The following is a 12,824-nucleotide window of genomic DNA, read 5'->3' as shown; positions in this document are numbered from 1 at the left end:
AATAGTTCCATAACATTTAGGGGAAATGATTCTAAGGAATACCATCCAGAGAGATATTAATACATTATCCTCGACGACAAAGGTCGTTATGTGTTCATGGTATCCATGTATTCAAGCAAACAATGTGTCATGAAATAACTTCCAAGCACAGTGAGTGAGTAACTTCCAGACTGCTTTCCTGTTGAGTAATTATGTATTTGACTTCCAAACGATGTATCGGAAATCCTATCACAGAGGGGCACTTCCTGACGTAGGGACGCACCGATGGGCGTTGTTCTTCCATAATGAGATACTTTATAACTGCAGCGCTGCCCTTCACATCAATCTTGTCGGAAGAAATTGGAACAGTTGTTGGACTAGGGGAGACTTGCTTTGCGCGCTTTCCTTCGGAAAACTTTTTTTTTTGTGGAATTATAGTCACTCTGCAGTCGCACTAAGTAAGTTGTCTTTGCTTCCATCTGTGGTGAACTTTTTCGGTAGATTGAATAGTCACATGCGTATGGAATATATGGCACGAACGGAACTCCAAAACGAAGCGGCCTTTCCTCATTAAAATTTAAGTTACTGCGATCTTCTCGCAGGCAGGCAGGCAGGCAGGCAGGAGAAAGACTTGGTTTATTTTCCTAGTAGCTATAATATCCACAAAAACATGTTTGACGGATGGATCTGTTAATTTTACATATCGACTATCAGTGTGTCGACATACAGGGGTCTTTTCTGGTCTATTATTTAATATTTTTGGTTGATGGATTGTTTATTTATAATTCGTGAGCACCTATTGAGAATACACATGCAACATATACACCAACTGGCATAAATCATTTAGGAAGTAGCCTACACTGTGCTGTTGATAATGTCCACTTATCTCTGGTTTAGTGGAACATGTTTTAGGTCCAACTGGACCTGCAGTGCTGTGTGAAAGATGACCTGTTCTAACCTAGATGATTTGTTTATCATGCTACATGGAGGAAACAACAACCTGCCTTTTTAAATGATTTTTCTCATAAAGGAAAGCAGGGAAACTTACTAAGGGTGTGATTAATGCCATGCTACTCTAAAAATATTGTAGGTATACACTTGTTCATTTCTAGTGGACATGCATAAGCGACTATTACATTTTAAACATTAACAAAATGTTCAGCTAAACTTAACTTCATGTGTATTACAAGTTGAATATCAGTTGGACATAAACAAGTTCTCCTTTTTTAAATTCCTCTCCAATAGACATTCCACTGTGCAGATCAAGTTTCAGAGAAGGGCTGTTCTGTGTTGAATGCAGGGCATTACAGATCCTGCAGTGACACACCCATGTCCCAGTCCCACAGAACTGGAGAGAGACCTTCAGAAACTGACTGCGCCTCCTTTCTTTTCTCATTTAGCTCCTTCTGACAAGATGCTGCTCCTACTACTGGGAATCGTCGTCCTGCACATTGCAGCCCTAGTCCTCCTATTTGTGTCAACAATTGTCAACGTAAGTAGAGCTCATTATCAATCATTTCTGAAAATTAATCAAAACCGTAAAAAAAAAATCAGGCTGCAGTGTTCTCTTGTTAATAGCAGCTCTGTGTTTATCCTCTAGGCCTGGACGACGGGGTCCACTAGCAGCTCAGACCTCTGGAATAACTGCTCTACAACCTATGGAGGATACCACTGTGACCCAGCCAACACTGGAGGTAAAATAGAGAGACTGACTACATCTGCTGCAGTGGCTAGGTTCTTTTTTTCAGAAAGTCATCTCTCATTCTGCATGATGCTGATGATGCCTCCTATTGTCCAATAGTGAACTTATTTTGAAGGATATACTATAGATTTCTATTTGTAGATCCTATAAACGGGATATTCTGAATATTAGTGCATTTGACACCAAACTGGTTGAGATTTTCTTGTGTCTTGAGAACAAGTTAAGCACTGTTGGTTGACTGTAAGATCCTAGACTGTAAAACGTGGGAAGACTTCAAGAGTGATTAACAATAACTGGCTTAGGCCCTGAAATCCCACTCACATTAATGTTAACCATGCCCCTAATGGGAATCGGTCTCCAATAAGACCCTACTGCCATCTAGGGGTGAGAATGTGAAACTCTGTATAAATAGTCATGGTGTGATGTCCATATTCAGACATGTATGGGTCTTTTTAATGGTATTTTAAAGTGTTAGATCTGAGCAGCATTGTGTGTGCGTGTGCAGCCGACAGGGAGGCCTTGGACCACCCCATACAGAACAGTGTGCTGACAGCTCTGGTCACACCCATGTATCAGATCCTGTATACAGCGAGATCATAAAAAAACAGAGACCTAGCAGCTGTGTTTTTTGTCTGAGACAGATTCAGACTAGTGTCAATAGGGGTTGGAGGGAAACACTGCAACAACAAACAATACCATATTAAATTAGAAGTTATGATATGGATTAGAATATTTTACAATTAGCAGAAACATCAATCAATCATATTAATTTATTAAGCCCTTCTTACATCAGCTGATGTCAGTGCTGTACAGAAACCCAGTCTAAAACCCCACACAGCAAGCAATGCAGGTGTAGAAGCGCGGTGTGAAGGAAAACTCCCTAGAAATGCCGGAACCTAGAGAGGACCCAGGCTATGAGGGGTGGCCAGTCCTCTTCTTGCTGTGCCGGGTGGAGATTTATTTACATTTACATTTAAGTCATTTAGCAGACGCTCTTATCCAGAGCGACTTACAAATTGGATAACAGAACATGGCCAAGATGTTCATAGATGACCAGCAGGTTCAAATGATAATAATCACAGTGGTTGTTGAGGGTGCAACAGGTCAGCACCTTGGGAGTAAATGTCAGTTAGCTTTTCATAGCCTATCATTGAGTATCTCTACCGTTCTTGCTGTATCTAAGTTGAAAACAGCAGGTCTGGGGCAAGGTACCACGTCCGGTGAACTATTCTGTGGAACCGTGACCTGAACAGTTTAAGCTAGAGAAGCAGCACAACTAGGTGGACTGGGGACAGCAAGTAGTCATCAGGCAAGGTAGTCCTGAGGCATGTTCCTAGTTCTCAGGTCCTCAGAGGGAGAATTAGAGAGAGCATACTTAAATTCACACAGGACACCAGATAAGACTGGAGAAATTCTCCAGATATAACAGACTGACCCTAGCCCACCCCCTCCCGACACACAAACTATTGCAGCATAAATACTGGAGACTGAGACAGGAGGTGTCGGGAGACACTGTTGGCCCGTCGGACAATACCGCAGGACGTGGCCAAACAGGCAGGATATAACCCCACCCACTTTGCCAAAGCACAGGCCCCACACCAGTAGAGTGATATCTCCAACCACAAACTTACTATCCTGAGACAATTCCGAGTATACCCCACAAAGATCTCTGTCACGGCATGAACTCTAGGGCAGCGCCAACCCGGACAGGAAGATCACGTCAGTTACACAACCCACTCAAGTGAAGTACCCTTCCTAGGGATGGCATGGAAGACCACCAGTAAGCCACTGACTCAGCCACTGTAATAGGGTTTGAGGCAGAGAATCCCAATGGAGCGAGGGGAACCAGCCAGGCAGAGACTGCAAGTGCGGTTCATTGCTCCAGTGCCTTTCCGTTCACCAAGAGTTAAAATATATAGTGAAAACAATAGTGGTCCTAAAACGGAGCCTTGGCAAACACTGACATTTACAGTTGATTTGTCAGAGGACAAACTGATTTCTTTCTGACAGATAAGATCGAAACCAGGCCAGAACTTATCAGTGTAGACCAATTTGGTTTTCCAATTTCTCCAAAATAATGTGGTGAGCATTGGTATCAACAGCAGCACTAAGGTCTAGGAGCACGAGGACAGATGCAGAGCCTCTGTCTGACGTCAAACATGGTTCTAGAGGCAATGTAATAATATAAAACTTGTGTTCAATAGTTTAATGTATTACCTTCGATCCATTACTACACTAGTCTCAAGCCCAACAGGCTGTAGATAGCTGCCTGGTGATGTCTAAAATGAGCGTGTCAGACTCGGGCCCCAGTGTGTTTTGTTAGTGAGACAGACAGCAGATTCTTTCTCGTGTTCTGTAGGGGTCGAGGGGAAGGAGGTAGGGGTCGAGGGGAAGATGGTGGAGTCTACTCACGTGCACGGGGCCCAGCCCGACCCAGCCAATCAGTAGTGTTCAAAGGCTACTGCAATGCTTTGCTGAGCAATCATTACAACTGGTATGACTGGGTTCGCTAAACATGAGGGTGGGATGGAGGCTCCACCAATGGTCACGCACACTGGATGGCCTCTTTATTTTTAATCTTCCTATTAGGAGTTAAGTTATGTAGTTATGCATAGTCTATATTCCATGTGGGGATTGGTTTATGTTTTCCCCATGCTGTTTGTACTTGACCTGACTTTGCCCATGACATGGGAACCCAGTCCTTAGTTTGTTTTACTAATTACAGTTAAGCAATGTCCACATTAACTTCTTACTGTATGTTAGTTATTACGTGTACTGGACAGACACCAGCTGGTCTGATCTCTACTGTAGCCACAGGCTGGCACTTCAATCTGTCAGCTGAAGCGTGACATTAACATGACATGCATAGCAGATATATTCTTGTGCCTCAGGATAGTCAGGACTCAACAAACTAAGAACAATTCTTAATTTTCCTCTTGATTTTTCTGTGAGAAATGTCTATTTTGAATGAATTCTATAACAGAGTACAGTGTAACATGTTGTGTGGGTTATGTATTCTAACCATTAAGTGTAGAATGGAAATGACCGTAGACACAAGCACAACAGGGACTCTTATTATGGTAGATATTGTGGGCTCAAGGACCACACCTCACCCCAGGAAATGCCCCATATCACAACGTCACAGCCTTCTGGTACGAGACAGGAAGAGCGGAAGGAAGAGAACGTCTGTTTATCAACCATGTAGAATACATTTATAGAACCCTGATGTAAAACAAAGTGCCGAACAACAAAGTATCATGCAACATGTTATCATGTTTAGGCCTATAAATTGTGTCATATACATTCATGTATCGTTAGTCTTACTATGAGAGTTGATTTGGTTTCATGTAAAGCTTTCATGGATATAAATGGAGTTTGTCATATTGCTATTCAGTGGATTGGTTTGATAGTATTGTTGGCTATTTCTCTGCTCTGGGGTGACAGACTCTTTGATAACGTCATTGAATCCATCAAACCCTGTTTCCCCAAACCTCTCATGACAAGATGTATTAGTTTCCTGGAAAGCTTCAGGTGCATCATGGGAGATGTATAAACAATCTACAAATGGATGTCGACTGAACGAACAGTTCTAAATTAGTAAAGTGTCTGCTGTGGACTGGACTATGTCTGAGCCACAAACATTCATTTTTAGGTTTCTTAACCAATTAGTGATGCTAAAGAATCCTGAGCAGGGTCTCAAAAACCACTGGATTTGGGCTGAATTAAATAGTGGTTAAAAACAAGCATCCACAGTAAGTTTAGTACCTGAGACATGGAGGATGCATGGTGTATACTGGAATCTTATCTTCCTACTTGACTATGGTACAGTGTCCTTGGTATCCAATGGGGGCATGCAGGTCTGTATTTGTATTTATTAAGGATCCCCATTATTTCCTGCCAAGGCAGCAACTACTGTTCCTGGGGTCCAAAATAATTAAGGCAGTTATGTAATGTTTTAATTTTCTAATACATTCTTAACAGATTTCACAACTCATTGTGTGTGCCCTCAGGCCCCTACTCTTCTACCACATATCTACATAACAAAATCCATGTGAACATGTGTCTGTGCCTACATTTGTGTTGCTTCACAGTCCCCGCTGTTTCATAAGGTGTATTTGTTTAAATGTTTGAAATGTAATTTTGCTACTTCCATGTGTTACTTGATGTAGAATAGATTTCTACGTAGTCCAATAATACATTTCTGTTTGGTAAATACTTTGGTAGAGCTCCAGCAGAAAACAACATGTTGCGGCATGGGTAGTGACAGCAGCAGACACAGCTAAACGTGAAGTGAAAGGGAGGGAGATGTGAGAAATGGCTTTGGAGAGCTAGATGGAGAGATGCCTTCGGAAACCTGAGAGTGTATGCAGGCTACATGCATGACCCTCTGACAAGAAATAGAGCTGCGTGGAAGTCCAGGCATTCCAGACGTAGATAGTGCTGTGGTTGGAGCTAACAGAGTGCTGGGGGGATATATCTGTCAGTGGCATGGATGCCAAGGGAAGCCTGGCTTCCACACATGTACCAAGGAAAAAAACATACAAAATCATTTATCTTTAGTCTTTAATAAATATCCTTCAAATCGCAAGAGACAATGTATCTCACCGGAGATAGCATCCAAGTGAACGAAACAGCGCCCTCCAGTCTGTCTGTGTAGCCCATCTATCTGATTCTGTCTGGTCAACAAGAGTATGACGTTGTAGCATTGACTGCAAGGGAAGCCAACTCGTCGTTGAGCTCAGCTGTGATCGGTCCTGGCGCACCAAAAGTGTCAAGGGAAGCCACTGGATTTGGCTTCACACCAATTGCATCACTTTAGAAGCCAAAAGTCATGGACAAAACTTTAATTGTTGTGTTGTCCTCCGGTGAGTAGCTGACTAATAGGGATTTGGACTTGTGGTTTTACATAATTCTCTGTACTGGCCAATGATGATTATAACAGCAATTCTGATCCAATCATTAATGTATACATTGTGCCCCTGGATTGAGGGGATGGAAGTTCAACCGGTGTAGAAATCTAATTTTTACTAGCTAACTAGTTTCCCATGAAAGGGAGTTAGGCTAGCGAGCAAGCATTTTAGCCAGGTAGCCTAGGACAACAAACCGTGTGTGCTGTATGACAGTCATAGACCATTTAGGAAACATGAAAGAGGATGGCATTGGCGTTTCTCTACAAGTAGGGTGAGTCAACATTTTTGCACACATGAATCAGTTTCATGGACAGCCTCATCATAGTTATCTTACATTGATTGGACTACATTGATTTTGGTATCTTCTAGTTGTCAGTGTATTGGACTAAGCATGTTGAAAGCTGGATTAGTGGAGGCAGCACCATTTCTTTGTCTTGCCGTATCTCTGTGGTTCTAAATGGATAGTTTAGTATTCCAAAATGTAGGATACATTAATGATTGGATCAGAATCGCTGTTATAATCATCATTGTCCAGTACAGAGAATTATGGTCCCTTTTGGATACACTTCACTTGCGTGACAATGCTGTAGGTCATGTTACATGCAATATGCTTTGTGGGCTCCAGTTTTGTGATGAAACCAAGGTGTGGATGAATTTATTCTGCCACTGTCTTCATGTCTCTGCCTTAGTTCATAAGCATTTACATTTACATTGAAGTCATTTAGCAGACGCTCTTATCCAGAGCGACTTACAAATTGGTGCATTCACCTTATAAGCTTTGCCTCCGTGATATATAGGGCCTAACAGGTTATAGAGCAAACACAATTATCACAACACCGGTTGTAAAATGGCTTTTACCCACGCAACGCTACTGCTCAAAGTCCCTGGCTGTCATTTCAGGTTACTATAATGGGTTAACAGGGTGTTCTGTGCTGTAGTAACCTGGCCTTAGAACAGCAATAGGTATAGTAACCAGACCTTCAATGTCTTAAGGGACTATTTGTATTATTGAGTAGCCTACAATGCTTTCAGGAACAGGATACCTAGGTACCACTATTGTGGTTGACATTCGTACCCCCTTGGAAATGTAATCAGCATAATATAAAAAATCTCCGTAAAATCAGTCTCAATCCACAGATGTTGCGTCTTCGGTGAAAGGTGAGCTAGAGTTGTGGTTGTCAGACCATGAGACATCCCGAAAACAGTCTTGTAACAAATCTGTAGCGGCCAAACGGTTTGGCCTACAAATGAGACTCACGAACACAACGGTATTCTCCATTTTTCTCTACAATCCCCACAAGCATATTGGCTGTACAGACTTCAGACGAGTCCCAATCTGCCAAGTTCTGTCTGTTTGGGCTACACATGTATATGCCCCCTCTGTGCAAAGGTGAGACTCTGTTTTGCTCTAGGATACTAGTACCAGTTGAAAAAGTTAATGGAAGTGTATGTATATATGGACACTGTGTATATAGTGCCAATAATAAGGGGTTAAATACATGTAAAAAATACATGCAAATGTTTCCTCTTCTGTTCCATGTTTAGTGAATGTTATTCAGTGGTTTGTATGGGCTTATAGGTCACTTTTTTTAATCAAATCATAAAAATTAGTACTTCAAGGGGTCTTGCAAAATGATGCTTGGTATGACCTCCTTAAAACAATTCCATACAGCTTAGTAGAACCCCTCCCCTGACTTAGACTTTTATGGGTTAAGTGTTCCAGGTAACGAAACAGGGCTTCTTCCCTGTCATTTCACTGATCTCCATTCTCATTAAAGTTGTTTCTTTAGTGTTGCGAACTCTGCATGATTGGGTTTCTATGTTGCTGTAAATAGAAAGTGAAGTCTGATGTATAGTTGTGAGTCTAATGCATGTATCCATGTATAGCCAATTCATACAGTTGAAGTCAGAAGATAACATAAACTATAGTTTGTTAACAATAAATTTGTGGTATGGTTTAAAAACGAGTTTCAATGACTCCAACAGACTTATGGAAACTTCTGACTTCAACTGTATATACTGCATAGCTATGTCTAGTCCATGTGTCCTGTGTGGTCCTCTGTAGCTCTGCGTTGTGTTATGCCTAAGAATAGCCCTTAGCCGTGATGTGTTGAACATGCACACCTCCCTCTCAGGCCTTATTGCTTAAATATATTATGTATAATTGACTGACAATCTCCCCCTCTGTTCCCTGCAGTGTGGATCCAGGCGGTGCAGGCCCTGATGATCCTGTCCATCATCTTCAGCTTCATCTCTCTCTTCCTGTTCTTCTGTCAGCTCTTCACCCTTCAAAAGGGAGGCCGCTTCTTCCTCACTGGAGTCTTCCAGATCCTTGCCAGTAAGTTCCCATTATGTCATTCAGGAAAACTCAACTGAAACAGACCTATTCAGAAGTTTACACTGTATAAAGGGTCCTAAAGCTTCTTGTTGTATTCAAGCAATACACCAGCAGTTCACTAAACATCCAGACTATGCACCCGCCGCACCGGAGTGGACTTTCACAGAAAGTGTTGCAACGAACAGCTTCTGGGTTGTCTGTCAGTGCACTGATATTGTCTGTCAGTTGAATAGGGTGTTGTATTCTGCCACCTCTACTGGTTTATTGTGTTCACCATTGGCAGCACTTTCTAATCTCCCAGGTTGGCACTGTAGACCATGCCCTCCTTTGGACACTGTGTTAACAAACCTCCAAACGAGCTTCAACGCCACACAACAATCCTTCCGTTGCTTTCGACTGCTCTTAAATGCTAGTAAAACGAAATGCATGCTTTTCAACCGATTGCTGCCTGCACCCGCCTGACGAGCATCACTACTCTGGAAGCTTCTGACTTAGAGTATGTGGACAACTACAAATGCCTAGGTGTTTGGATAGACTGTAAACTCTCCTTCCAGACTCACATTAAGCATCTCCAATCCAAAATTAAATCTAGTATTGGCTTCCAATTTTGCAACAAAGCCTCCTTCACTCATGCTGCCAAACGCACCCTCCTAAAACTGACTATCCTACGGATCCTTGACTTCGGCGATGTCATTTACAAAATGGCCTCCAACACCGTACTCAGCAAACTGGATGTAGTCTATCACAGTGCCATCCGTTTTGTCACCAAAGCCCCATATAGTACCCACCACTGTATGCTCCTCTCGTTGGCTGGTCCTCGCTACATATTCGTCGCCAAACCCACTAGCTCCATTTATAAGTCTTTGCTAGGTAAAGCCTCGCCTTATCTCAGCTCACTGGTCACCATAGCAACACCCACCCGTGGCACGCTCTCCAGCAGGTATATTTCATTGGTCATCCCCAATGCCAACACTGCCTTTCCTTCCAGTTCTCTGCTGCCAATGACTGGAACGAATTCCAAAAATCACTGAAGTTGGAGACTTATATCTCCCTCACTAACTTTAAGCATTAGCTGTCAGAGCAGCTTTTTTTACCGATCGCTGCAGCTGTACACAGCCCATCTGTAAATAGCCCATCCAATGAATGAACTACCTACCTCATCCCCATTTTTGTTTTTGTTTTTCTGTTTTTTTCACACCACTATTTCTACTTGCACATCCTCATCTGTACATATCACTCCAGTGTAAATTGTAAATTTCTTCGCCACTATTGGCCTATTTATTGCCTTACCTCTTTACTTCATTTGCACACACTGTATACAGATTTTTTTATTGTTATTGACTACGTTTCTTTATCCCACGTGTAACTCTGTTGTTTTTGTCGCACTGCTTAGCTTTATCTTTGCCAGGTCGCATTTGTAAATGAGAACTTGTTCTCAACTGGCCTACCTGGTTAAATGAAGGTGAAATAATAATAATAATTAAATTAAATGCCAGTGGGCACAGACACTCACACAACTGGAAATTTCAAGACTGGAAACATGGTGGGTGAACAACAATTAACTTAACTTCAACACAGAGACCGTGTCATGCCAGTTTACAGTGGGCAGGGCTGGGTTCTCTTGTAACTTGGAAGCAGGCCAGGGCTTTAGATGAGGACGTGAGGAATCTAACAGAGGCATGTTTGTAGTTCAATAGGAACCATGACAGTGTGACAACAATTGGCTGGGGGAATCCATTTGGGAGGTATGGACCCTAGTCACCCCACCTCTCCTCTACTGCTACCCAACATGGTTCATTCTAGATTGTGATGATGGCGTGACACACAAGAATTTGATCTTAAGAATTCGACCCCTCCCATCTCCTCCTTCTCTTCTCATATTTTCCTCTCCTCTAGGTCTGTTTGTGATGAGTGGAGCAGTGATCTATACGGTGATGAGTCCTGAGTGGGTGCCTGATTCAGAGGCCTTTGGCTGGGCCTACATCATGGCCTGGGCGGCCTTCCCTCTGGCCCTGATCAGCGGACTCATCTATGTCATCTTGAGAAAACGGGAATAAGACCCCTGTTCCCTAACCTCCACCCCACTCTCAGCATTAACAATCCCCCCCCCCCCCCCCCAGGAGAGTAGAGTCAGAAGCTTGAGGACTGGTTTCTGACTGAGTCCACAGCCGTCTTCACCCAGGTCTTCATCGTACTGGGAGGTAACACATGATGAAACAATACTGTCAGAATTTGAAGCTGTATATAGTATCTATGGTTTAAAGTCTATTTATAACACTTTACATATGTGTACATAGTATTGTTGTTGCTCCGTCAGATATTCAGACAAGCTTTGTTTTAGCTGATAAATATGTTTGTAATGATGAAATAATTAGACGCTGTGTTTTTGAACAGTTTTCACCAAAGTGCATGTATAAAATAGAGATCTAGAAGGATTGTGTAACTGAGCTTGCTTTACAAAAACTAAGTGGTAACATCCAAATAATGGCTTAGATGTTTAACTTTTGTTTTAAATTTTGTTTTTTATTTTCAACAAATGGTGCTATGTATTTCCCATTCCTATTACTGATAGCCATTTTCATTTTACAGTCAAATGACTTGACTTATGAAGTAACTATAAATGTCAGCGTGAGAATTAGACTTCAATGTAATGTGCCTAACTGCCTCGGTTTATAGAGACATGGTTTGTTTTAAATGATAGCTTTAGAAAAACAGTCAACTGTGATTGTTCAGCTAAAAGGAGCGTTGGAGTTAGGGTGATGGAGCAGTCGTGTTTTGGTTGGAATGTCAGTATTAGAATGTCTTGCCATTGTTCCATTTGATTTCCTCTGTTTTAGACAGAGTTCAAGGATGGAGAACGAGAGATAAATGACTGCATTGACTTAGATCTGGGTTGTTTTCTTCTCTCTCACTGTAAGGCCAAGCCATGTTCATCTGTTTGTATTTATAGCATATGTACGACCAGTAAACACGCTAGATACCAACCTGCCTCTTGGACAGAGTACTGTAACAACTAGTAGGGCATTGCAGACAGATTAAAATGGATGTAAGTTTTTATATCTGAATATATAGATAATTCAAAGAAGGGCAAGCAAGCTCTGAGGCAGCGTACTCCAACCTGATCCAGGCAGAATAGAGGACATGATTTCTAGTATTATCCTTGCCATGTGGGAGAAAATTGACTGAGGTCTGCAGTTGTGATACAAATGTTCCAATTCACTTTTGAAGTTTGACAAGCTGCAGTTTCTGCCACACTGAAGTACATGTTTTATCGTGTTAATAACATGTCTATAACTATTTAGTATGTAGACTTAATGAAACAAACCAAATTGAAAGCTCCTACCTACGGGGGATTTCTATGCATTTCACTATTTTATTTTGTGTGTTCCTCATCACAGCATAACACTAACACGATTAGAGCTATAGTCAAGACCATTGATTAATGTTGAACTCCATGTAGCTATTTACAATCTTAATAGATATGTTTAAATGGTCCAGTGTCTGCCTTGAAGAGTATGGTAAACAACTGAAGAGAGGAAGTAAAAATGTACAGTGCATGAAAGAGTGTAATGTGGGATCTCTTCTTGTATGTGGTTGGTGTGTTATTAAAGAGAATGCAAATTCTGAACTCTCGCTCTGTGGCCATAATATAATACATGCACTAGGAGCTCGGTTCTGTTCGAGAAAAAATGTATGACAATGTAATGAGACTTTTAACATCATGCAGATTTCTCCCATCAAATAGCCTAAACTAAATGGCACTCAATCAAAAATGCACTGTCACGTAAACAAGACAGGTCAAAGTAAAATGGCCAATATGGAATGGATAGTCACGATTGTTGTCCAGGAGTTTTCACCCCATTTGTGATCAGTGGTTTCAAGTTTGTCAATTTAT

General features: G+C 41.8%; 1 protein-coding gene across 1 annotated transcript; it reads left to right on the top strand.

The window, feature by feature from the left end:
* Positions 1 to 277: 277 nt before the first annotated feature.
* LOC124038597 (peripheral myelin protein 22-like) lies at positions 278 to 12,557 on the top strand. Its single transcript, XM_046354650.1, has 5 exons — positions 278 to 437; positions 1,380 to 1,471; positions 1,580 to 1,673; positions 8,789 to 8,929; positions 10,826 to 12,557. Exons 2-5 carry the CDS (start codon positions 1,394 to 1,396, stop codon positions 10,984 to 10,986), a joined length of 474 nt encoding a protein of 157 aa, XP_046210606.1. The 5' UTR covers positions 278 to 437; positions 1,380 to 1,393; the 3' UTR covers positions 10,987 to 12,557.
* Positions 12,558 to 12,824: the final 267 nt, after the last annotated feature.

This window comes from Oncorhynchus gorbuscha, linkage group LG06 (assembly GCF_021184085.1).
Source record: "Oncorhynchus gorbuscha isolate QuinsamMale2020 ecotype Even-year linkage group LG06, OgorEven_v1.0, whole genome shotgun sequence".
Lineage (NCBI taxonomy): Eukaryota > Metazoa > Chordata > Actinopteri > Salmoniformes > Salmonidae > Oncorhynchus > Oncorhynchus gorbuscha.
This window is presented reverse-complemented; position numbering and strand designations above follow the sequence as displayed.